The 26,959-nt window shown below is 48.7% G+C and overlaps 1 protein-coding gene across 1 annotated transcript in view; it reads right to left on the bottom strand.

Moving 5' to 3' along the window:
• Positions 1-20,924, bottom strand: part of LOC114894331 (integrin alpha-D-like) — a 23,728-nt gene extending 2,804 nt beyond the window's left edge. The window contains 25 exon segments of the mRNA XM_029220861.1: positions 2,039-2,122; positions 2,231-2,310; positions 2,423-2,536; positions 4,376-4,502; positions 4,738-4,796; positions 5,834-5,965; positions 6,227-6,380; positions 7,574-7,601; positions 7,604-7,731; positions 7,851-7,981; positions 8,654-8,863; positions 8,952-9,092; positions 9,243-9,385; positions 9,496-9,625; positions 10,902-10,975; positions 11,179-11,329; positions 11,429-11,499; positions 11,502-11,542; positions 13,944-14,089; positions 14,843-14,976; positions 18,174-18,282; positions 18,408-18,478; positions 18,614-18,717; positions 20,722-20,827; positions 20,918-20,924. Coding sequence (XP_029076694.1) covers positions 2,039-2,122; positions 2,231-2,310; positions 2,423-2,536; positions 4,376-4,502; positions 4,738-4,796; positions 5,834-5,965; positions 6,227-6,380; positions 7,574-7,601; positions 7,604-7,731; positions 7,851-7,981; positions 8,654-8,863; positions 8,952-9,092; positions 9,243-9,385; positions 9,496-9,625; positions 10,902-10,975; positions 11,179-11,329; positions 11,429-11,499; positions 11,502-11,542; positions 13,944-14,089; positions 14,843-14,976; positions 18,174-18,282; positions 18,408-18,478; positions 18,614-18,717; positions 20,722-20,827; positions 20,918-20,924 — 2,675 coding nt within the window.
• Between the last annotated feature and the right edge of the window lie 6,035 nt (positions 20,925-26,959).

Genomic DNA, 26,959 nt, shown 5'->3' with positions numbered 1-26,959 from the left:
CCATCCATGCCTCCATCCATCCATGCATCCATCCATCCATCCATCCACGGCCTCCTTTAGTCAACATTCATCATCTGGTAGGCTGCGTGCTTGGCTCTGGAGACTCAACGGTTAACAAGCCATAACCCCTGCCTTCCCAGGGTTTAACATCTAAGGGCTCAGTGGAATCAGGCAAACAAGCAGCGGGACCTGCAGGTTTCACCAGCAGCTAGTGTGCAGAAGCCAGGCCAGCCCTACAGAAACTCCATGGGCCCCGCAGTTTTCCCACAGATGTGACTGTCAGCTTGGTGATTAAGCACATAGGCCAGACCACCTGGGTTCACATCTCAGGTCCACCGCTTCCTACCTGAGTAACTTAAGGCAAATTCCTTAACCTCTCTGGGCCCCTGTAGTTTTTCCCTCTTGAAAACGGAGATGCTAACAATAATGCCTGTAACAGACTTGTGATGAGGTTTGTAGCAGTGCCATGAATGTTAAAATCTATTTTTCCACTTAGTATACTAGCCTTCCTCGCCGCTCCCCATCCTACCCCTTTCTCTCTCTGCTTCAGTTTTCCCACCTTAAAATCTTCCAGTTCTAAACCTCTTTTCAAATTTGAGTAAATCACTCAGCTTCTCCAATCCTTGGAGAGGCACGTAGTATATGGCCATGGGCACAGCTCTGGAGCCAAACCACCTGGGTTTGATTCCTGGTTCTGCCACTTACCAGCTGAATGACAGGGGTAAAAAACCTCTGGATTTCCTTGTTGGCAAAAAGGTGTATAACAATAACTATATCAGGACCTCCCTGGTGGTGCAATGGTTAAGAATCTGCCTGCCAGTGCAGGGGACACGGGTTCGAGCCCTGGTCCAGGAGGATCCCACATGCCGCGGAGCAGTTAAGCCCGTGCACCACGACTACTGAGCCAGCGCTCTAGAGCCTGCGAGCCACCACTACTGAGCCCAGGAGCCACAACTACTGAGCCCACGTGCCACAGCTACTGAAGCCAGCGAGCCTGGGGCCTGTGCTCCGCAACATTAGAAGCCACCGCAATGAGAAGCCCGCGCACCGCAACGAAGAGTAGCCCCCGCTCGCCGCGACTAGAGGGAGCCCGTGCGCAGCAACGAAGACCCAACGCCGCCATAAATAAATAAATAAATAAATAAATTTACAATAGCTATATCACAGACCTAATAGAGTGGTTAAATAAATGTAAATACATGTAAAGTACTTAAAACAAGGCCTGGCATATCGTAAGTATATATGACTGTAAGCTCTTATTGTAAATTTCAGTGTTTTCCCATGGATAGAAGGGGACATTCACACATGGAATTTGGAAGGGCAATGACACTGCCTGAACCCCCTCTCTAGTTCCCCTAAAAATTGGCACAGCAGCAGCAGCAGCAAACTCTGTCCCATGGCAATATTATAAGCTTCTGATCAACTCTAAAGCCTCTGGAATTTAGCCAGGTAGGTGGGGCTTCTTGTCCTGCTCCCAGCCTGGCCCCTTCCCCAACCTTTAGAACCCAGAGCAGCAGCCCTACACTTGCCTTTCCTGTGGGCTGCTCAGCCCTGGGCTCTTAAAAACCGTCCCAACAGTTTCTCACATCTCTGCTGTCCTCTGAGTTTTGTGAAAACCTGACTTTCTCTTCACTCTGTGTGGTGACAGACCATATCCTGTTGGGCACAAGCTCCCCACTTCAGAGTGCTCAGAAAAGCCTCAGTCTTAATCTAGTAGCTTCAATTCAGCGTATTCGTGTTTAGCACAAAGGCTGGAACTGGCTTCATGTTAAAGGAAACCTGCACCTTGGAGAGAGAGAAGAGGATACACAGTGGTGGCAAGGTATGTGTGTCCCACCAGCAGGTCAGTTCGTCAGAGAAGAACCAAGAATTGTGGGATATGGTGCTATGGTATAAATATATGGCTGGTCACAAGAATCGCCATGTGGGGAATCAGAGTGGCTAGCTTAGATACCTATCCTCAAAAGAGCAGGCTGGCCTGCAGTGGGAGGTACTAGGCTTGGAGGAAGGTCCAAGGGGAGGGCCAGGAATTAAGTACCTGCTGATCACTGTGTAGACAGCATATTTCACTGGGAGCTCCAGCTGGAAGGTAGTGTTGTTGGATGTAGGCTTATTATTTTCACTGGAGGGAGAGAGGGGTGACTGGTTGGGAAGGAATTCAGGAGAGGAGTTTCTGGCTGGGGCATGAAAAAGGAGAGCGAGGGACACACCATATGTGGCCGGGGCTCACCTGCTTGCATTGGCCCTCAAAAGCAACTTGTCTCCCAGGGTGACCTTGTAGGAGACATCAAATGTGACTATGAAGGTGCCCTGAGGGAGGAAGAATGAAGGGTTGGGGATAGGGAAGGCCATGGTGGAGTGAGGGAAGGAAATGGGCCAGGACGAGGGAGAAGAGTGATGAGGATTGGGGGGAAGCTCTGACCTTAGTGCCCTCTTGGAAGATGGGGTGGTTGATGCTACAGCTGCTGCTCCTCAGGCCCTCATTCCCAGTGGGCACTGCCTCACATGCCAGGCGCAGGGGATGCTGATGGGGTTGCTTCCAGAGGAGGAGAAAGAATTTTTAAAAATTTACCCACATGTATATATGGGCTTGATGTATAACAGTGGTGGCATTGCAAAGCAGTAGGGGAAATGACAAGTTTTCAGTAAATGGTCCTGGGAAAATTGGCCCATACAAAACAAACAAACAAGCAAATACTGGATCCCTACCTCACTCCATACATTAGAATAAATCCTGACTGGATTAAAGACTCAAATGTGAAAAGGCAAAATTAGAAATCTTTTAGAAGATAATATAAGGGAATGTCTTTATATATAACCTTGGAGTAGGGATATATTTCTTAAACATGAAACACACATAAAACACTAAATACAAAGGAAAATTTTGATGAAAATCAACCACAACGAAATTAAGACCATCTATTTATTAAAAGACACTATAAAGAGACTGAAAAGACAAGCAGTAGGAATGGAAAAGATATTTGAACACATATAACTGGAAGAGGACGAGTAACCAGAATATGCAAAGAGCTCTTACAACTCAATGAGAAAAAGATGGACAACTCAGTAGAAAAATAAGAAAAAGAGTTGGACAAGCACTTCCTAAAAGAAGAAATCCAAACAACCAAGAGGTCCAAATGAAAAGTTGCTCAACCTCATTAGAGAAATACAAATTAAAACTGCAAAGAAATACAGTTACTCACCCACCAGATCAACAAAAATTTAAAAGTCTGACAATGCCAAGTGTCAGGGTAGCTGTAAAGCCACAGGAATTCTCATACATTGCCGATGGAAGTGTAAATAGGTGAAAATGGCTTGGCTTTACTTATTAAAATTGAAGGTACACATAGCCAATGACCCAACAATTCCACATGTGGTATATACTTTCCAAATATTATGTGTAGGGGCGCCAGGATACATGTTCAAGAATAGTCATGGCCAAAATCAGAAACAACTCAAGTGACCATCGATCATCGAATGGGTAAATAAATTGTGATTTAGTCATGCAAAGGGATTCTAAATAGCAGTGAAAATATTCCATAGCCACAAGCAACAACATGGATGAATTTCACAAGCATAATATTGAAGAAGAGAAGAAAGACACAAAAGAACATACAACATTGTTATCACTTATATTTGGAATCTAAAAAAATGAAGCAAACGAGTGAATATAACAAAACAGAAACAGACTCACAGATCTAGAGAATAAACTAGTGGTTACCAGTGGGGAGAGGAAGGGGGCAGCAGCAAGATACAGGTCGTGGTTTAAGAGGTACAAACTACTGTGTATAAAATAGATAAGATACAAGGATATATTATACAGCACAGGGAATATAGCTGATATTTTATAATAATTTTAAATGGAGTATAATCTATAAAATATTGAATCACTATGTCGTACACCTGAAACTAATATAAGATTGTAAATCAACTATAATTTAAAACTTGCAGGAAAAAAGGAACATACAACATGTCTCCATTCATATAAAGTTCAAATATTGGCAAAACCCAAGAGTATTATCTAGAGATGTATTTATGGGTGGTAAAACTATAAAGAAATACAAGGAATTGATCATTGCAAAGTCAGAATAGTGATTACCTTTGGGAAGAGTGTGAGGTTAGGATGAGGGAAGGCACATAGCGAAAGGGCTTCTGGAGGTGCTAGCATTGCTTTACTTCTTGACCCCGATGTTAACTGCATACACTTTTGCTTAATAGTTAGTCATTAAACTATACATATGCCTTATGCACTTGTGTGTGTGTGTGTTTATATTTCATTATAGAGGAAATTAAGAGGAACCTATTATAAACCAGAGCAGGAGAGCGGTCCCAACCACTAGAGCCCAAGGGAGCTGTTTACCTAGATTCTTAACACTCGTCGATAGGACAGCCCTGCTGGATAGTAGAAGCTGATCACAGTTCCATAGGAATCCTCACCCTCATTCCACACGGTCACTGTCACATTGAGCTCCAGGGAGCTCCCCACCACCAGGGTCTGCAGGCTGAACAAGGAAGGACAAGACTGGGACAGAGACTCAAGGAAGTAGATTGGAATTGAATCAGGGGCAGGGGCAGGGCTGTGGGAACTCACGAGCTACAGGCTGATAACCGTCCAATCAAAAGCATTTCTTTGTTAGAAGGAGAGCGGAAGGGAAACACAAGGACTTCTCATCCTATGAGGATGGGAGACCCAAAAGCTTGAGTGTCTGGCTATGAAAGGAGATAGAGCTCACTCACCCTGAGAAGCTGAGGCTGACACTCAGGTCCCCTTGCCCACAGTTCTTCTCAAAGGGGAGCTGCAGCAAAACAGTATATTCTCTTCCCATCCATGTCTTAATCCATCTCCAATCCCCTCATTAGGAGCACTCATCGACATTGAGTATTAGCACCCACCCTGCACCCAGCACTGTGCTAAACACTGGCAAGTAGGGCAATGAGGGAGGGGCAGTTAGAATATAAAGGGAAGATAAGACAAGATCCTTGGCTTCAAGGAACAGAAAGCTTAGCTGAGGAGTCAAATCCAACACTCACTGGAACAACCATTCAGCAAACATTATAGATTGTCAATGATGGGACAGGTTCTGGGTCAGGAAAGGTGGGAACTACAGGTGAATGAGACACGGTTCTTGCACTCAAGGAAACTTCAATACCAAAGGAGCCACAGAAGTAGACACAGATGGCTATGAGTCCAGTCAAACATGATATTTGGCCTGGTATCACCGTGACACAACAGGAGGCCAGAGAAGAGGTGACAGACTCTGAGTGTAGTGTTCAAAAGAGAGGGAGATCAGACTGGGGCTTTGGGGACTAGAGGAGATCTTTGAGGTGGAGAGAAGGTGACGTTTTCCAAATAAGAAATATGGCATGCAGGAAGGATGTAAAAATCAACTTCCAAACAATGTCTTAATCTGTTTATTATGTGCCCTTACTAGGAAAACTATGAGCAGTTCTAGGTACCTATGATCCCTTGACAGTGTCTCCTCTGAAAGAATAAGGGAATTGTAATGTGAAAATGGAAGGAAGGAAGGAAGGAAGGAAGGAAGGAAGGAAGGAAGGAAGGGAAGGCAGGAAGAAAGACGACATGGACAAAGGCACAGAGATAGAAATGAGAAAAGTTGGGAAGGGTCTGCAGAATGAGAACCAGAGAGTTTATGTTGGGGTGAAGTGGATAACCAGCTGGGATGTGTGTAGGGATCCAAGCTGGGCAGGGCTGTGGTAACTGGGTGGAAGCATTTTAGATTTGAAGTGGTTGGTGGGAGCCACTGTTGGCTCTTAAGCACATGGAGACACAGTGAAAGTCAGCACATCCCTGGGACTTCATCGGAAGACTCACAGAAGCAGTGAAGCGGTCCTGTGAGCCCACAGCCAGCACAGGGCGCAGGTTCTGAGATGAGGAGATGGGCTTCCCAACCAGGGAGAAGTTGAGTTGCAGGATGATGGGGTTCCCCACATCCTCCGCACAGTCCTGAGGGAGAAGGGGCATTCAAGAACCCGTTCTCCTCCTCCTTACTTGCTACTACTCGGGCTTCTCCTCCACTGCATCCATGCCCCGCTGTCCAGACAGCACCCCATCCACGCTGTGGAGCCAGGTTCCTCGGGCCCGACTTTCCCCTCTCCAGCTGCAGGCTCCCACCCTTCCCACCTCACTCAGCAGGGAGTGGAGATGCCAGAGGCTAGCCTTGGGCTCCTTCCTCCCTCTCCCTTTCCCAGAACCCAAAGTCCTCACTGGTAGAAGCAGCTTCATGGTGTCACAGTGCTCTCCCAACCCTAGGGTTTTTCTTCGAGTCAAAGTCCAGTTCTTGGTCTCATCAAAAATGGCACGAGAAATCAGACGACCTGGACCCAATGCCAGATCGTACATGACAGAGCTTCGGACGTCACTTGAAGCAGAAGGGGGAATGGAAGACGGAAAGTGAGAGAAGCGCAAATGTTCTGTTTTCATTTTTTCATGCAATAAAGACTTGCTGAGCGCTTTCTGTGGGCCATGAACTGTACCAGGTGCTGGGGATACATGTGGAAGGTGGAGAATTATGGTCCCTGCCCTCATAAGCTTACAGCCTAGAAACAGAGACCAGCACGTATGACATAACATCACAGCGAGATCCATGCAAGGGTGGGATCCTCAGTGGTACCCAGGAGGGCTTGTTAACTCAGACTGGGGGTCAGAGATGCTTTCCTGGATGGGCCTTGTCTGAGCTCCAACCTGGAGGATGAACAGGAGTCAGGTGAAAAGCGGGGAGGGGAAAATCCCAAACTCTGGGAATAGTGGCTAAGACCAGAAGGGAGAGGGAGGTTGGCACATTAATTAAAAAGGAGTTCCCTGGGGCTTCCCTGGTGGCGCAGTGGTTGAGAGTCTGCCTGCCGATGGAGGGGACATGGGTTCGTGCCCCGGTCCGGGAAGATCCCACATGCCGCAGAGTGACTGGGCCCGTGAGCCATGGCCGCTGAGCCTGTGCGTCCGGAGCCTGTGCTCCGTAACGGGAGAGGCCACAACAGTGAGAGGCCTGCGTACCACAAAAAAAAAAAAAAAGGAGTTCCCTGGAGGTCCAGTGGTTAGGACTCTGCACTTTCTCTGCCGAGGGCCTGGGTTCAAACCCTGATGGGGGAAGTGAGATCCCGCAAGCCACGTGGCCAGGCCGAAAAAGAAAAAAAGTGTATGGCGTAGGGGGAAGGGGACAAGGTGAGGCTGGAAAGGCAGAGAGCGACCAAATCATGGGGTCATTGTGGGCAAAACTTCTGGTCTTTATAAATGCAAGAAAGGGGCGGTTGAGGGGTGTTAAGCAGTGTTTAGTTCCCTGTGGAGGGTGCAGGGGGCGTGCAAGAATAGCCGTGGGCACAGCTCAGAGTGGGTGGGAAGGCGAAGCCGTGTCCTCGAGGAAAGCGGTGGAGAGGGCAGACCTCGGATGTGTCCTGGAGACAGAACCTAGAGGCCCGGGTGTGGGAAGAGGGAGGGAGGAGGACAGCTGGGTGGGCATGGAGGTGAGATTTGGGTTCCTGGGCTCATTCTGTCCTGAAGATATAGGGCTGGGGGCCTCTCCGGGGCAGTGAGGGTCTGGGTCTACCAGGAGGAAACTCACCTAGCTGGTCCTGTGAGCTTTTGTGGAGAGACAGACTGTGGCGTCCCCAGCTTCCAGGGCGGTGGGCAGCTCTTCCCAGCACTGGTACACAGACTTTGTCACCTCCGGGGGCGTGAATCTCATAGCCACCTCCACGTTCAGCACCGGCAGGCTCCTGAGGGTGCATGAGGGGCTGAGGACGGGCCTCTGGCCCCCAGAAGGAGAACAAGGGAAGGGGCAGCTTAGTGAATCAGACACAAGGGGCAGGCAAGGGGGGAGTAGGGGAGTTGTCACCTGAGCAGCAGCGCGTGCCCCTGGGCCCTGACGGCCAGGTCCACCAGTCCAACCTGGGTGAGGTCCTGACCCCCGCTCAGTGAATGCCCGAAATACTGGAGCCTGGGGGAGAGCTGGGAGCCTGCAATCTGCTGGCCAGGGAAGGATAAAAGCAGTGCAAATCAAGGAAAGGGGATTGGAAAGGTTGGAGAAGAAAGATTTGGAAAGGACACTGAGTAGAGAAGTTGAAGAGCGGGGAGGAGGGGAGAGCAAGCAAAGTGAGGACCCCACAGTCCACAGGCAGAGAGGAGAGCACTTTGGGTCCAATGAGGACCACGAAGGTGCAGGTCAATGACAAAATCAAAGCATAATAGATTCATTTATTCAGCGTTTACACGTTGATTCATAAATTACGTATGTTCATTCATAAATATTTGAGGAATGGAGCGCTTAATGCTCTTACTGAGTTATCTTTACAAGAAGCCAATAGAATTTGCTCATCCTTTCATAGAAGGAAACCAGGGCTCACAGAGGCTAAATCGGTCACTTGACTGAGGCCACGCAGCTCACAGGGCTGGTCAGGCATTTGACCTGGGGCCTGTGATCTCTTAACTACTAAGCTGCCCACACACTCTGAAGTCTGGAGTCAAAGGAGAGAAAAGAGAATTTGTGCTTAGCTGGGCCTGGGGAAATTCAGGAAAGTAAACCACTAAAAGGAGGAATGGAATGGTCACTGCCGAGGCCGGTGACAGGAGGCGGCGTCAGGTGAATCTACGACAGGGTGGAGGAGGCGAACAGAAGAGGCTGAAGCAGAGAGGCCTCACCTGGCTGTGGACGGGGCTGATCCCCAGTCCCGAGGTTCCGTGAAACAGGTAGACAGCACCCCGGTTCTCCTGCTCTCCCGGGGCCCCGATGGCCACGTCCGTCAGCCTGTCCCCGTTCACATCCCCCAGCACCGTCAGAGCTGCCCCAAAGCGGCCCCAGGGGTGGCCTTGCTCCCCTCACAGGACAGCACCACACTGCCACTTAGCCCTCTGCAGAACACAAACAGTGTCAGGTCCCACCCCAGGCGACCCCTCCACACCCAGACCCCGCCCAGCCCGAGTCTCACCAGCCACTCACCCCCCGAGGAAAGGGGCACACGGACACCTGCCCGCCCCGGCTCTGCTCATAGTAATGGGGGGCCCCGATGAGGACCAGGTTGGAGCTGCCATCTCTGTCCACGTCCACGGAGCTGAGGGAGGCCCCGAAGTAGGAGCCGATCTGGAGAGCAGAGCGTGGAGTCATCCTGCCTACCCCTGCACCTGCTCTGGGCCAGGTCCTGCCTCTCCCCAGGTACCGGCCCCTCCCTGCTGGGCCCCACACCCCCTTCATCTCCCTCTCTGCCCCTGGAGACCCTCCTCCACACCCAACCTGGGTCCCTGTGACTTCAGCCTTTGGCGTCCATTGCCCGGACACCTGGGTGAAGATGAAAACCTTCCCGGTGTGCTGATGGCGGGGGGCCCCCAGGACCAGGCTGTGTAACCCCTTCCAAATGGCCAGCTCTGTGGAGTAACCTGAGGGGACCAGGCCTCAGCACAGAGGCTTCCACTCCCCATCCCCGGGCCCCTGCCCTTCCCAGGCAGCCCGTCTCCCGCCCGGCCCTCCGACCACAGCCTTGCCTCACCCAGGTAAGAGTCACTCATGTCCGCGTGCTCCTGAGACATGTTGATGAAGGTGGGGCTCCTATTTGGGGGGTACAGGAAGGCACCTCCAGACGAGCTGAAGCTCCCCACAGCCCCCAGAACTGGTCCATCCTGGGAGGAAAGGATTCCAGAGCAGGTGGGAAGAAGAAGAAGACAGCCTATTCCAAAGCAATGGCTGCCACTGACTCCGCCCATCATGTGGAATTCTCTTTGCTCTTCCCTGGCTCTCACCAGCAGCCTCCGTGTCCCTGATTCCTACATGTCTCAGTCCATCCCCACTGCCGCCATCACGGTCACCCCAGCGCCTCTCACCCACTGCCCTTCCTGCCTCCTAGCTTGCTTTCCTCTGTTTCATCTACTGCCCCAGAGTTGGGTTTCTTCCAACCCAAACGTGCAGCCACCACCCTGCTGGCAAACCAGGGTGGCTCACTGTCCCCAAGCTCCTGAGGGTGGCATTTAGGATCCTTCCCAATCGAGCCTGCGCAGTGACACTCTGTTCCAAAATACACCAAGCCTCTGGCCGGGACGCTCCTTTCTCCTCTTTCTGGGACGCAGCTCCTCTCTCTGGAAGAGTCAGCCTCTAAGTCACCTCTGTGAGGTCTTCCTAGGCTCCCTCAGGACGGGATTGGCATTTCCTCCTCTGAATGCTTATTGCCTTTTCAAACTTTTGCTTATGGCTAATTTAGGACACATACAAAAGTCGAAAGAAATGTGTAATGAATCCATAAGAACCCGTGACCCAGCGTCAGTGATTAACTCATGACAAACCTTGTTCCACGTCTACGTCCACCTCAATTGCCCTCAAAGTTATTCTGAAGCAAATCTCTCTGGATATTTTGAACACACATCTACTTTCAGACAATTGTCTGTCTATATTGTCACTTCTTTGGTCTGCACGGGCTTCCCATCTCTCCCACCCTCTCTCCATGCTGCCCCTAGCTCGCTCTGCTCCAGCTGTGCTGGCCCTTCTATCTCTCTAGTACAGTAACCTTGTTCTTGACTCAGGACCTTTGCACTTGCTTTTTCCTCTACCTGGAGCAATCTCTTGCCATATTTTTCCAGGCCTCGCCCTTTCTCATCATTCAGCTTCAGCTGTTACTCCTTAGGCCTCCTCTGACACCTCTCTTTCTCTATCCCAGTGCTTAGCACAATCTGAAAGTCTTTCGTTTGTTTGTCGTTTGTCACCTCCTCCCACTAGTTATGCGATCCAGGAGAGCAGGAACCTCCGCTATCCTGTTCTCTGTACCTACATACACTGCCTGTGTGTCTCTCCTGGACTAGATGGTGAGCTTGAGGACAGGGTCTGCGTTCTTGTTTATTCTGGTTCCCAGCTCCCAACACAGGGCTGGTGCCTGATACTCGTTAATCGAGCACACACTCCACTCACCGTTGTGAGGACGGAACTGAAGCCTTCTTGAGACATCTCATGCTAGAAGGAGCTACTTGTCTTTGACTGCGTTCCTGTGGGGAAACGGGTCAATCAGGCTCCCGGAGACCTTGAGACCATGAAGATTCAGAGCAGAAAGGGGAGAATGTGGTCTGGGGCTTGGGTTCTGGGGGACAATTTTGGGTGAGCTATGAGCAGGGATGAACCTTCAGGACTGAGGAGCACAATTGGGTCGCGACTCTTTCAATTCCGAGACCCAAGTTCACGCCCCATTTACCCTCGACTGCAAAGATCTTCTCCTGCAGCTGCTTCTGGGTGTTGCTGAGTGCTGCAAAGTTGTCCACCTTGAACACGTGGTCCTCCAAAGGCACTGAGCCAATGATGTTCAGCTCCGTCCTGGCAGTGGGATCCTGGAAAGCATCTCCCACCTGTGGCAGAGAGGCAGCCGAGGAGGAGGAGCCCGCCAGCCCTTCTGCCTGGGGGAGGTGCAGGCTGAGTCTGGGGGAGCCATGAGGAAGGGGACGCACCCCAACGGCATAGCAGACGATGCGGGCTCTGTCTGCCTGGGGGATGACGTCGCTGTATTTCAGGGAGTCTTGGCAGTTTTACAGGCCCCATTCTTACTGTGAAATAGTTCTTTCCTATCGAGGAAGAAAAAGGGGGCGACTCTACTGAGATTCTGGGAAGAAATCATTTGTAGCACTAGAAGCTCCTCTGGAAAGACTGGGGAGTCCTGGCACCCTGAGACTCAGGTATGTTAAGACATGGATACATACTGACAATCATTAGTGAGACTGAGAACAAAGGTACCTAAAGTTCCATCCACTACAGAACCTCATTCCCAGGAGGCAACAAGGCAAGTTACTTCACCTCTCTGCGCCTTTGCTTCTCTCCATGCAAGATGAGAGCAATAATTGTACCATAGCTGGTCTCCAAAGATGGTCCCCAGTGAACCACACCTGGTTCCTTTCCCGTATTGAGCCTGGCCTGTGACTCCCTTTAATCGGCAGCATGCAACAGAAGTGACCCTGTGCCAGTTATGGGCCTAAGAAACCTTGGTAGCTTTTGCACTTTGCGGAGCCCTGAGCCGCCATGAGAGAAGTCTAGCCAACCTGTTAGAGGCACCCCGTGGAGCGGCCACATGAAGAGAGAGGCCCAGCCATCCCAGCTGAGCCCAGCCTTCCAGCCAATCCTGCCAAGGCAGCAACCACGTGAATGAAGCTCTCATAGTCCAGCCTCAGGTGCCACATGGCCACAGCCACATGAGAGACCCCACCTGAGAAGAGCTGAGCCCCAGGATCATGAAAAGTAGTAACAAAAGGGGTGTTGTTTAAGCCACTAAATTTGGGAGTGGTTTGTCAGGCAGCAATAAATAACCGAGACAAATAGTATCAGGTTATTCTGAGGGTCAAATGAGGTGAAGCTTTTCCAACAGTGACTGGCCTACAGGTAAGCATTAATTCTATGGTAGCTATTACAAATGATTAAAAATGTAACATATATGTTCATGCAGTTCTACAAACTCAGAATAAACACACACAAACACACACACATATGCACCAGATAACATACACACACCAGATATAATACTGAAGCAACCTAAATGTCCCGTGTTAGGGAAGGGGTTTAGCAAATCATGACCCAGCCCCTTGGTGGAAAAGTACACAGCCATTTCAAAGGAAAACAATAAAAGCTGTAGAGAAGCATGGAACAGGTTTATGGAACAGATGGAAAAAAATGGCAGGATGAAGATAGTTTCTGCCCTGATTGTGACTATATAAAATAAGTCTAAATAAAGACAAGGATGGAAATGACACTGTGCTTTTTGAGAGTAGGATTTATTTATTCATTTGTACTTATTCTTTCTTGTTGCCACAATACTGCAAGATGGTTGGCTAGAGGAACTGTAGGTAATATTTCTTTTTTTTTTCAAAACTTTCCTTAATGTTGTTGCCTTTTTGTCTTTTTTGTAATGAAACTTCTAAAAGAAAAAAGAAAACAAACACAGCAACCACCCAGTCAGTGGCAGAGCTGGGCTTGGCTCTAGGGAGCAGGGAGGTGATGGGAGAGGATGGATTTTGATGAGAACCACACCATCGCCCCCTGCTGGGAGGAGCTTTAGGGACTGGGAAAGATGCCTCTCCTGTGTGACTTTCAACTCAAGAGACAGAGGCTTTCTTCCTGGTTGTCCAGTCCCAACAGGTCAGTGTTCAAGGCAGAAAAGCCACCCAAAGGTAAAGAGAGTGCCTTTGGAGAGATCATCCCTTTTTCAATATTTCTCCAGCACCATCCCCAGGGCAGTGCCCAAGGGTGTGCAGGAAGTCAAGGATCCCAGACATTCTACCCAGTTTTTTCCCATGGGAACCACACATTCCGCTGTGGTCCCACCACCTAAGCCATTTTCTTCCTGGACCACCTAGGCCCCAGTTCCGGACAGGCACATGGTACATAGAGACTTGAGTGGATGAGGGATGAGAGGATGAATGGATGAAGGGAGCTGAGTAGGGAGAAAGGCACAAAGAAGACACTTGGAAATAATTCCTGAGTCCCTTCCAGGGAGGTAAAGAGGAGCTGCACCATTTTTTGGATAAAATCCCCAACCATTTATCTCGCACTTCTTGTGCGGAAACACCTCACCCATGTTATCTCGCTTAATCCTTCTAACCAAGTTGTGAGTTTTTCCTCATTGGACAGTTTCCTGAGACTTAGAAAGAGTCAGTAACTCCAAGGGTGGCCCAGGTAGCTAGCGGAGAGCCAGGATGGGAACCGAGAAGCAAAGCCCAGGTGGGCTCAGGGTCCAGCCAAGCCAAAGCCAGGCAAAGGGGAAACACGCTGCAGAGGAGTCCCGCCCTAGATCAGGGGATGGCAATGAGCGATGGGACCAGAAACACTCCAGGGAGGACTCTGCCTGCAGCCCCCTCGCTCCCCTGTGAGCCCCTTTCCCCAGAGCCTCCCTCAGCCTCTAAGAAGGGCTGTGCAGACCCAGCAGGAGGCAGCAGTGGGGTAGCAGCTCATTCACAGGCAGCGTGGGGCGGAGCTTACACCGCTGTCTGGGTGCCTGTGGCTGTGAACGGCAGGCCACCCAGTTGGACGATGGGATCCACCAGGCTCTGAGGGCTCCGGCTGGTCTGCAATTGGCTGAAGGTGAAGTGGGTCTTCAGAAGGTTTGAGTATTGCATCCGCAAGAACTGTGAAGGCCAAGAAGAGGGCCCTGGGGCTCAGGAGTTGTTTTTTAGGAAGTTTTTTATTTTGGAATAAGTTTGTATTTACAAACCATGTTCCATGTGGTTTTGAGGCCCGACAAATATATACTGAGACCCAGAAAAAACTAAATGGCCCCAAAAGAAAACTGGAAAATCAAAACCAAATAATGTTTCTTTCATAGTTTACAAAGAATAGCCTTGCCAACCACAATATTTGTTAAACTTAGATTTTTAAAAAAAATTTATAATACATGAAATCAACTTGTAGGTTATATTTCCTTGCTTCTCAAGAATTTGTATAAATAAATAAATATATATATATATATATATATATACACATATACACACACACTGATTACTGGGAAATAAAATAATAAGATAAAGAAATTGTGAGTTACATGGAAAACATAATAAAGAAATCATCATTTGGCCAAGTTACCTTCAGTCAAATATCACAGTAAGTTGATTTGATAATCCTTTCAATGTATTTAAACAGCAAAAACATTGTATTTCCTGTGGCATGTGGGGACATAGTACATGTGATGGGGGTACCTCCTCAGGTTAGGGCTCAAATCGGCCCTGCACTGGGACCATACCTTGACCTTGGACCCTGGCCTCCTCATGGCACAAGTCCACTGAGCCAGCCCCCAGCGATGCCAGGCCCCCTCCCAGGTTGGCCTTCCCAGAGGTAGGCCCTCCCTGATCCCAATCCCCAGGCCTCGGGGGCCCAGCCTTCACCAGTGTGTGGGTGCCCTTGAACTGGTCCATCACAGCTCTGACAAAGTTCTTCATCCGTTTAAAGTCATTTCGGTCAATGCTGCCAGAGCCATCAATCAGGAAGACAATGTCTATCTCTTGATTTGGACACTCTGCAGAGAGGGAGGGAGGAATCAGAAATGCATGGGCAGGTCCCAGCCACTTCCTGGGACCAAGAAACCCTTTCTGCTCCACAGAGCCAGGGGGCCATCCTTGGCGTAGGGATGCCAAGGCCCCCTGGCCCACCCAGTTTCTGACACCCTCCACCGAGGAGGTCCAAATCTGTTGCCCAAGCCCCTTCTCCCTTCAGCAGAATCCCTGTTGCTCCCCTCCCTCCACAAGGCCTACAAAAGGGGAGGAAGAAGTAGAGGGTGGGGCCCGGGTGGGTTCCTAACTCATTTAGTCAACAAATATTTATTGAATACACCACCAGGGATACTGTGGGGCTCAGTGGAAGGCAATTTAGCGAAGTGGTTCAGAATGTGCATCCTGGAACCAGCATGCCTGGGCTCGAATCCCACCTCTTCCCACCTCTTAGTGGTGAATGCAGGCAAGTTACATAACTTCACTGGGCTTCAGTTTTCCCCATCTGTAAAATGGGTAATAGTAGTGCCTACCACATGGGATTATTGCAAAGATAAAAAGAATGAATTTGTACATAAAGTACTTAAGACAGGGCCTGGCACCCCATAAGAGGTAGCTGTTATCACCATCATCACCACACGCCAGGCATTGTTCTAGGCCCAAGGACACACCTGCAGCGGATGCTAAGGTGTGCCACCAAGACCTGCCCCCCATCAGGATGGAGGTGCTCATTCCCAGCTGCAGGAAGTTGGCTGTTGATGGCTTCCAGCAGAGTTCCTCCCTAAGTGTCACCCCACTCAAAAGGGAGGTGCCTTGCCCAAGGTCACCTCCTGCTCCTGCGGGCAACCCATATCCGGCCACGCTCTGAGCTCTCCGTGGGGCAGCTGAGGCCTCTCACAGTGTACCCTCTCCATCTGCCAAGTCCTGCTTCCCTCACGCTCTCATAAGGGTTGCTCCCGAGAACATTCCCAGGTGAGCCTCTAAGTCTATCTCTGGGGAAACCTGACTGAAGACCATAGCTTTAAAAAAGATCTCGTGGGCTTCCCTGGTGGCACAGTGGTTGAGAGTCCGCCTGCCGATGCAGGGGACACGGGTTCGTGCCCCGGTCCAGGAAGATCCCACATGCCGCGGAGCGGCTGGGCCCATGAGCCATGGCCGCTGAGCCTGCGCGTCCGGAGCCTGTGCTCCGCAACGGGAGAGGCCACAGAAGTGAGAGGCCCGCGTACGGCAAAAAACAAAACAAAAAGATCTCGTCCCTGCCCTTGTGGAGTCCACACCGTAATGGAAAGACACATCAGACGTAAATGAACAAATAAAACATTTCAGGTTGTCCCCAGACTTACATAGGGGCTTGTGGCCTGCGTGCAAAACCCGGTTGATGCCTCCACCAGCACCCCACATCCTGTGTTGGCCCCAGGGTGCTGGAAGATCAGACCACCACAGCTATGAGGTGTGATGCTGAGCTGTGGTACCCTGCCTCAGGGCACTGAAGCAGAATGCCTTCTCCTATCTCCTCACTCCTCACCCATCCCACCTACTCAACCAACATCACCAGTGCCCAGAAGAAATGGAAGATCAATTCCCTCCCTGCTTCCTTGAAGACCAGGAAATCCAGCCACCGACACAGCAGGCCGAGAAGCCCTCAGGTGCTCCCCTTCTCACCCTTGATCTGTCCCTGACAGCTGGGTAGCTGGCGTTCCCTGCCACCACGTCTTGTACTTGGGCCCACATTTTTAGCTGCATCACAAAACCACCCCCACATGCTCTCTCAGACGAGGCCTGGGGCCAGCGCCCTCGCAATGTTACTTCTGTTTCTTGCTTCTTTTATTGCATGCACTGGGCTTCCCATAGCAGGCAGCTGGCTGTAGCTGAATGGCCTTCTGAAAAACAACTGAGCCAATCAGGAAAGGTTGGCTCAAGCTCTGGGCTCTGCCACTTCCTAAAGTGGAAACTCACCTCTCTTGAGCCTCAGTTTTCTCTATAAAATGGGGATCATCCTGGCCTCCACAAGGATCTTGAGAGGATGCTATAAGGTGATGCACACCCAGAACCCAGTACCCAGTACTGCCTGGCACACAGTCTCGCCAAATCTATTCAAACCTGCCTCGTCTGGACCAGTTTTACACATCTGTGTCCCATTTTCATCAGGCATCCCACCTCATGAGCCCCAGAAACATCTAGGGAAAGACATTTACCATCTAGTAAATGTCTGGCTGCACAGACATCCCAGGTGGGGCCTGGTACCCACAAGAGTCTTTTCCACTCTCTCTGTCCCCTCTGTAGACTCTGCTCTCACAATTTGGTCTGGGGGCTCTTTCTGCTGCTGTTTCACTTTCTGCTAAAAGCCCACCAAGGCTGGCATCATGGTTTCTCTGGTTCACATCATGCCTTGAGTGGTCCCTGGATCTCATTTGGGGCCCACTATTCCCTCTGATGCCACAGATGGGGCAGTTTATCTGTATCTTCCTCCTAGACGGAACACATGGTCTTCAGCTAGAAAATCAGTCATAATGGCGATCACATACATGTGCCAGCAAGGAGTCTAAGCACTTTATGTGTATTAAATTTTTTAATCCTAATAGCCACCTCGATTATTAAGCTCCATTTTACCAATGAGGAAACTAAGGCCCAGGGAAAGAAGCCACTTGCCCAAGGACACAGAAGATGAACTTGTAAAGACAGACTCTCGGAGAGAAGCCACGGCAGGGCCCCCAGTCACCATTCTCTGTGGATGACATCAGTGCTGCAAAGCTGTGCCTCACACTCCCCATGGCCGGGCCATTTGCTCCCCTTGGAAGGGGAAGAGTGAGTCTGGGGCGGGTCCTGGCAGTTCAGCAGTGAATGACCCAGGACTGCTTCCCTCTTGGATTCTTGGATCTATCATCCTCACGACACATTTTCACCCCCCCCCCAAGGACCTTCCTCTGGAAACCAGGAGGCATTCCTGCACCTGTTGGCAAATGTAGGGCCCTCATGCCTCCTGCAAGAGCTGGACTCCCTCCTGCCCCATCAGAGCCATTACCACTTGGCTGGCTCAGGGCTGCTGCCATGAGCTACCCCTCCTGCCAGGCCAGACCATGCTCCCAGCCCCTCCTGTGCTTGCTGAGGCCTCTGGGAAGGGACCTGCACACAGAAGGCCCAAGAGGCCGAGACCCAGGCTTCATGCTCTGCACGCATGAGCAGTGCCAGCACGTGCTCCACACGGAACTGCTGTCTCTAGGGGACCTTAGGGTGGCGGGGACTGTCCGGATGATCTGCAGGTGGGAGCCCAGCAGGAGGCAAGCGCCTTTTGCATACATGTTCTCCCCACAGGCTCTGTGCATGGTCGGGCCGCAGGCCTGAGGACAGAGGCCTGTGTGGGCGAGGGGGCCCCCAGAACGCTTCCCCTCCTTCTCGCCCAGCCCCAGCCTCCTCTGGCCCCTGTTCCTCCCTTGAGACCCTCCCGGGGCCCAGAAACACTCACCAGCAACCAGGAGAGATCGGTGGAGGCCACCAGGGACAGGCCCAAGGACGTGTTCACGGCCTCTGGGGGTGCTGAGAAGGCACACACACAGGGTCACACTCAAGGGCACACCCTTGTTTGGGGGGACAGTCCGAGCTGGAGGCTGAGGAGGGGGCGGTCTGGTGTAGGAGGGTTGAAGGCCCTGATTCCTGGGGCGAGTCACTCACTATTCAGCAAGATGGGCCGACACAAGCCGGTGGCAGCCAGGCAGTCGTACAAACGTCCTGTTTTGTTGACTGCGACCACCTCCAGGGGGGCTTCCACCACGAGTCTGGAGGCACAACCAGGACAGACAGTCACAGGAGGGGTTGGGGCACAAGGCGCTTCGGGTGAAGAAGTGTCACGGGGAAGTGAGACTTCATGAGGGGAGCTCTTGTGAGCTCGTGTGAGGCTATTAAAAATCAGGGCCCGAGTCTAACCCACGTATGTTGAAAGGCCATGCTGGGCTTTTTGTTTATTTGTTTGTGTATGTGTGTGTGTATACATAAATATATGTGTGTTTGTGTATGCAAATGGTTTGTGTGTGTGTGTGTGTGTGTGTGTGTGTGTGTGTTTTAACATTCACCCCAAATAATACTATTCAGAACAAAGACAGCATTTCCCAGCCACAGGTCAGCGCAATTTGTTTCCTAGGAGCCATCATTCGGAGCCACCCAAGAAATAGGTCGCCTCAAATAGAAAAAACGGAAAAATGTCCCGAAGCCATAAGCTTTTGAAACCAAATAGATAATTCTGTCATTAATTGGACAATTTAAATATAAGATAAACAATTTAAATGGGACCATTTTAAGCAGCCGTGTCAGAAGCCACATCTGTATCTGCAGTCATATAAATGCAACCATTTATTTGCAAAATTCCTTGAGAGGAGAGAATTTTTTAATTTGGAAAAATGTTCTCACTACCAACAACCTCGCTACTCAGATGAGGAAACTAGACAAATACTAGTGTACTTTAACTAATTAGCCAAGCAAGTCTTGTTAAATTGTCATTTAACAAGATTCCTTCTAGAGAGCCATTTCTTTATGGAAACCTGAACTCCCTGTTTGTCTAAGGCTTGAGGATGAAACTGAATCAGATGCTGGAGATGTAGCCGTTTGGGACCTGCTGGCACAAATGTGTGAATAAACTTTTAGTCTTAGACCATTGATCTGCATGTCTTTCTTCACCCCAACCCATTCCTTAGACGTGGGCTCAGTCTTCTCGTATTTGGATAACAACTCAGCAGAAATGGGAAAAACATTAACTTTGTAGCAATCAGAATAACATCCAATATATATTATTTACTTTACTGTAAATTCTGGTGAACAGCAGTCAATCAAGAGTTTTATATTCATTTTTTTAAAAAAATAGGGCCCCAACACAAATTGGTGGTGATGGTAAGTGGGACAGAGGCTCTCTTTGGATTTGTTCGGTGTTGTGTGATCAGGACAGTCCCAAGGGAACCCAGGTGAGAGGGGGCTGGAGAGGTTCTACATCTTGATCTAGGTGGTGTTTACCTGGGTACACACATATGAAAAATTCATTGAGTTGGATTTGGGATTTGTGCATTTCAGTCTCTGTGTTATATTTCAACACAAACAAACAAAGAAAAAATAAAACTCTGGCTCCTGGCACTTGCTTCCACATTCCCAGCCTGCCAGCAGGGTGAGGAAGGAGGAGGGATGTACATTTAGAATTCAGTGACCTCTGTGTGCTCCCTCTTGGCCAAGTGAACTGTCCTGTGCTCTCAGGCTCATTGCCAATGCCACCTCCTCTGTGAAGTCTTCCTGGAATTCCCTCCTGGGTTTGAGGTCTCCCTTCTTCTGCCTCCCAGACTTTGGTTATTCTTGCTTCACACTGTGACTTCAACTCCTTGGGTCCCTGTCTCTGGGACCCAAGAATGTGCACTTCTGGAGGGAGGGCAGGTACATAATTTGCTGGTCCCAGTGCAAAATAAAAATGCGGGGTCTCTTGTCATTGGAAAAAAGTGTTTCCCCCTTTCTTCTGCAGTGCCTCCCTCTCTCCCTGTCCTGGTGTTTCCTATTTGCTATTTGGTGTCACACTCCTTAATGCACGGGGATCCTCACAGGGCCAGCACAGACCCTTAAGGACTGGGCAGGCTGGGCACGGCTGACCCTGTCCTTGCCCAGCTCATGCCAGGGGTCAGTAGTCAGTGGTGTCATGTACAGGCTCCTCGCCCATGCTGCCCTTCCTCCAGGGAAACTCCTGGGCTGCCACATGCAGCCACCTGCCTGCAGGCCAAGGGGGTGGAGCTGGGGAAGTGGGCGGAGCCTACCTAGATCTGCCAAACTGGACCACGCTCTGCCCAAAGCCGGCTCCATCCTCTTGGAAGACCATGGGCTCCTCCACATACAAGTTGAATCCATGATAAGAAGCCAGGACTGAGGAATTTGGGAAGGGGAGGTGAAAGGGACAGTCAGAGAAGCCCCTTCTCCTCTGGACCCCTGACTTCTTGGGGTCTTGATACCCACCCTGCATAGCCTTGGTTCCCCATCTGCCCGGGAGAAGGGTATTCTTTCCTTCTTTGTTTCCTGGTTGCCTTCTGTGTGGCTCCCATCTCTCACCCTCCGTCAAAAATAGTCAAATCACAATGCGACGAGCAACAATCCAGAGAAATGCCCCATCATGGGCACTTCAAATACATCCACAATCTGAAATCAGGCCAGTCACCTCCTGATAGCTTAGATCAGGAATGTCCTTTAAAGAAAAAGTGACCGTACATTTACTGTCTAAACTGGGACCTTCTGAGAGTGGAAGGGGCACCATTAATAATTACACCAGGGATATTGGGACTGCCCCCAGGTCATCCACTTAAAAATTGTCGTGCCCCATCTTCTCGTTATGCAGAGACCCTAAGATCCAGAGTGGGGAACAGACTTAGAATTCTGAGATTAATTATTTGTCATTATGTGTCCTCCATGTCCCCGTCCCTGGTGCCAGGCTCTAGGAGGGCAAGGACTACTACATCTCTCTTGTCTTGGTGCCTGGGACAGTGCCTGGCCCTTAGCAGGGGACCTGTATTTGCTGACTGACCCAGAACTGCACAGCAAGTCACTGGCACAGCCAGGAGTCCAATTCACTCTCACCAACCTTGACTCATCAACGTCCCCCTTCCCAAAGGCTAAGCTAGAAAGCCTCAGGGAAGACCCCCTACATTTCAAGGGCTTTTTCCAAACCCCGCCCCCGCATTTGTCAACCCCAAACACAATCCATTGCTTGGAATTGGGATGTTCAGCATCACTAATTGGTGTGGGGTATGATAGAAAGGCCCTGGCTCATGGTAACAGGTGGCTTAAGAAGAAAAAGGTAAAAGGGCAGGGAAAGACAAACCCTTGATCCCTGCATGTCATTCATCCTATGAAACTACAACTATGCTGCAATCTGTTACTAAAGGTAAAATTTACTAAATAAAGTTTAGAAATAATAGTAGCCCGACTCCCAGGGAGTTGGCTATTGGATCTATAAGGAAATGCAAAATAATAAGCATGCTAAACATACAGTCCCTTGATGATTATTATCCATAATAGCTAAAATGAAATTAAAAGAAAGTGTGGGTTGGGCCTTGATGCTAAACCAACCTCAGATTTAGGTGAGTCTGAGCTATGGCCACTAGCCTCAAAGACATACCTCAAGGAAAAAATTGTGCAGGATGTTAAGAACAACAGGCCCGGGGAATTCCCTGGAGGTCCAGTAGTTAAAATTCCGTGCATTCACAGCAGGGGGCGCAGGGTCGATCCCTGGTTGGGGAAATAAGATCCCATCTGTATCTTCCAGGCCATTGCTAAATGGGTGGTAACATTTCAGACTGCTGGATTCGTCATCAAAAACTCTGATCTGTCCATTATGCTAGAGAACCCCTGGTCCCTTTCCCCGTCTCTGGTTAACAACACAAGTTTGGAGAACTTTGCATCCAGGCTTTATGCAAAGAAAGGGACACAAAACAAGGGTCATAAAAAATTAAAAATTGAATTAAAAATAAAAGGAATAAAACTGCCTGTATTGTCTACATACCCCTAACATTTTGTTGGCCTTCATGACTGTCACATTTCCAGTTCTGAGCCATAGATTCAAATGGAAATTATCAGGAGGCATTCATGATTCAAAATTAGCTCCCTTTACTAGATTCCTACTTCCCTGGTTATGCATAAATGCAAATAAGGAACCTCTCCTTAACTACTGACAATATTACAGAATCTGCTGTAATGGCAGTAGCTGCCCAACAAAAATTCTTATACTTTCCGGCCAAAGTTGTGGAGGGTTTTTTCCCCAAAGTTGTTCTTGGTAATAGGATAGCCCTTGATTACCTTTTAGCTGAGGAATGAAGTATGTGTTCCATGGCCAACACCACCTGTTGCCCCTGGATTGACACTTCTGGGAACGTTGACACCCAATTACATAAGATCACTGAGCAAGCCACTTGGCTTAAAAAGATGACTCCTTCAGCAGGGTCATCTTTGACTTATTTGACTTTGCTTGGTTTGAGTCTTAGGAACCATAGTCCAAAGTGCACTCCAGACACTGGGGATTATCCTGCTTGTTTATAATCTTAACGCTCTCTCCGAGGTGCATTGTATTCTCTCAAAAGCTCTAAGTGCATGGTTACAGCTGCTAACCACCAAGCAAATGATCTCCCTAAAACTGGGACATCTAAAAAGGAAGAAAGAGAATGACCGACTTAAAGATTGTAAACTTGAAGCTGTGACCTGTAAATATCACAGGGATTAAGCAAAACTGTTATGACCTATGGACACTACACAAATGACTGACAAAAATTGGAGAACTTCAGAGCAGTAGCTGAGAGTGGCACTAATGCCTTACAATTTTTCTCACGTCTTTCAGCTAAGCATAGAGTCTGATCAAAAGGGGAGAACCATTAAAAAGGAACAACAGGCCCAAAATGGAGTCACTTGTGCTAAGCCCCACATCAACAAACCAAGACTTAATACCTAACCTAATAGCAGTTTCAACATTTCCCAGGAACGTAGTTTTAACCAGTCGGTCTGGAATTTTCTGGTCAGCGCCAGTGAGGTGCCACACGGGCCCTTCCCATCCCCCAGAGGAAGCCGAGGTAATCCACTCTCTGCCTAGAAAAGCCTTCCTTTTAGTACAGCTCCTCAGAGCTCCTCTCTACTTGCTAGATGGGATGTTGCCCAAATCATGAATGGTTCAGTAAAGACAATTAGATCTTTAAAACTTATTCAGTTGAGGGACTTCCCTGGTGGTCCAGTGGTTAAGACTCTGCACTCCCAATGCTGGGGGCTCAGGTTCAATCCTTGGTCAGGGAACAAGATCCCATGTGCTACAACTAAGACCTGGTACAGCCAAATAAATATTTTAAAATAAATAAATAATAAAATTTATTCAGCTGAAAAAAAATTTTTTTAAACAAGGGACAACAGAAAGTACCTCTAAGATCCCTGATCATGAAGAAGGTAGTCAATGTGAAGGAAGGGCAAAACCAAGCAACTATTAAAACCAGGGAGTAGAGTGTGAAGGAGTTGTTTCATTTTGTGAATTGATATTCTCAGCTTCCTGAGGAAACTTTACTAAAATGGATTGTGAGAGTAATTAATTTGGGGACTGGTCACTGGTTGAGTGCTGCAGAGTAGAAGAGCATGTTTGGGTTGATACAGGACACACAGCTCACTATAGAACAATCACAGATGGCTATATGTGATCCAGACACACACGAGGTTATTCCTGAGGGCTCCGCCAGCCTGGTGGACTGGAGAAAACATCTGTTAACCCTGAGAAGGGAGACTGCCCATCACCCGCTATGAATGCCAAGTGGAACACCCCAAATGAAGCAGCTGTTATGCTTCATCTGTAAGCCATGTGGGACGGGCTTTGTGATGACTGAGATATTTACCTGATGAATATGCCCATTACCCAGGACATGGTAAATGCTGTGGTTAAGGGGTCCCCTTTCACATAGGCACCCCATATAACCCTATTTTTGCAAAACCAAAGAACAGTGCAGGAAGCTTTATCGAATTTCCTGTCTCAGCTTCCCCTCATAGGTCTTACAGATGTAACCAAGCAAAGCGCTCATGTACCCAAGCGCAGAAAGCCAAACTATGACAGCAGGTGTTTGCAGCAAGGTAAGGACTTACTGCAGGGTGCCAAGAAAGGGAATGGGAGACAAGCCTCAGATCCACTCCAACTTGATCTTTGAACTAAAGGTCTTTTGGGGTTTTTTTAAGGTGAGGAACAAAGAGGCTGGGATTAATCATTTCTTATGACATTTCTTAATCATAGTTTTGGAAGTCAAGATGTCTCTGATGTATGATTCTCTGACCAGGTGGTCCATGGCTTGGGAGTCTGTGAGCTTATCTTACCCCGAAGAAACAACCTGAGTCTGTACGTTAATGATGATATCTATAAGAGCAATTTTAGTACATTAAAGACTTTATCGACAACAGCAAAATTTTAGTCATCTGACTCTGGTTGGCTAGTGTTCAGTTAGCACAGAATTGAGGTTAGAGGGGACAAGAAGGGGAATAAAGTTTTGCATAAAGGGATTAATCATGAACTCGGTAAGGGAACTTGGTTTTAGGAGAACTCAGTTTCACAGATGGTAATAAAAACATTAAGTTAATTAACAAGAGAATGCAAAGAGGCCGCGAGGGGAGACTCAAAGGACTTCCCAACAGAGTGGAAATTTTTGAATGGTTATTAAGAAATAAGGTGAATAAGCAAATATTGATAGGAGCAAAACAAAGAGGAAACAGAAAGGGGAGAGTCATGAGACCCGTCCCAGCGGGAGGGAAATTTTTAGATGATTTTGGAGAAATTGAAAAAGTCAGCAGCTATATTTGTCTCGAAACATTAAACATAATTTCTTCCATTTGTACGGGGCTAACGCACTGTATTAAATGGGTACCGTCTTATCTACATGGGTTTGATTACAGAAACTAATAAAGTATTCTCTAAATAATGAAAAAAAGAAAAGAAAAGTAAAGGTCAGAATGCAGAAATTACAGTGAGAAACCTGGCCAGTCATCGTTTGGGACAGTGGTTAGATTAATCAGGTTAAAGATTGGCAAAAGCGCCTTGCTTCAGTCCCTCATTGGTGACCAAAAGACTTTGGCACAAGAGTGGGCAAAGTGGTCAGAGGGTGGAGAAAAGTTTCCAGGACTCCTTGATACAGAAGCCACACCTATTGGTGAAGCCCCTACATGGGCAACAATTAGATCGAGAGAATGTAAACATGTAATGATTGATAGGATTATGAAAGTTGGAATGCTTAAACAGGTTATACGTAAAGAATTTGTGTCTCCTTTTATGGGAATGGATATTATCTTTGGCTGTGGAACACTTCCCCTACCCAGTATTGCAAACCAAAACCTCTGGATGAAGTCCTAATGGAGGCTACAGTTAGAAATGTAAGGTAAAAATCTGTAGGAAGATTGATATGTTCCAACAGTCTTTATAGTGGTTGCATTTCTTTTACTTGGTTGTATTATGAGGGTGGACATCTACTCTCACAGGGGAATATTTCTCCTACCTAGTATTGTGTAAAACAGAAGGCATGTAAATCCGCCCTTCCAGCAATGCTAATTGGACATGCTAAATGGGAATCAGGAAGATTCCCTGAGCTCACGCATTGTAGAATAGAAGCTGGCGTGTTGGTGCAGACAAATTCTCCCTGTGATAGCCCTATGTGAGATAGCCCTGCATGGAGCACAGGCTGGGACATATGACAAAGCCTATGAGCAATGCCTACTGGGACTTAGGACTGGAGAGTTGAAACACTCTAATGAAGATGGCGGTGCCCAAAAGAGTTCCATAGTAAAATGGAAATTGCTTATATAGGGTCTTATTTTGGGGAGAATGCAAGGAGGACATAGATACCAGCAGGAGCCTTTTCCCCGCTAAGACTGACTCTGGAACTGTGTGAGGAGTTGATGGATTCTATTGTCACTTGGTCAGTGCCCTATAAACGACTCTCCTCTGACAGACAAAGAGCTACTTGGTTTGTAGATGGCAGTTCCAAGTAAATGGACAACATTCTGATTGGAAGGTCACCAATCTGATTGAAGGAGGTAAAAAGAGATCAGCCTGGTGTGCTGAATTGCATGCTGTTTTCCTAGCAGTGATGGAAGAGTTGAACAGTGGTAAAAGCCCCTACGTTTGGGTTTTTAATGACTCATGGGCAGTGGCCAATGCCCAGTCCATTTGGTCAGGTGGGAGGTTAATGGAAACCTGACCTGTTAAAGGGATGCCCATAAGGGGCGCAACCCTATGGAAATCGGAGGAGTGCATTAAATTAGGACATGTCTATGCCCATCAGAACTCCCTTCCAGGTTTGGAAAGTGACTGGAATTAACAAGCAGACATTCCCACATGCTCTCTCTTTTTCTTTTTTTTAATATATTTATTTATGGCTACATTGGGTCTTTATTGTTGTGCTTGGACTTTCTCTCGTTGCAGCGAGCAGGGGTTACCCTTCGTTGCAGTGCACGGGCTTCTCATTGCGGTGGCTTCTCTTGTTGCAGAGCACAGGCTCTAGG

This window comes from Monodon monoceros, unplaced genomic scaffold, assembly GCF_005190385.1.
Source record: "Monodon monoceros isolate NGI ecotype Baffin Bay Population unplaced genomic scaffold, NGI_Narwhal_1 Super_Scaffold_13, whole genome shotgun sequence".
Taxonomy (NCBI): Eukaryota; Metazoa; Chordata; class Mammalia; order Artiodactyla; family Monodontidae; genus Monodon; species Monodon monoceros.
Note: the sequence above shows the minus strand (reverse complement) of the source record. Positions and strands in the feature narration are given on the sequence as shown.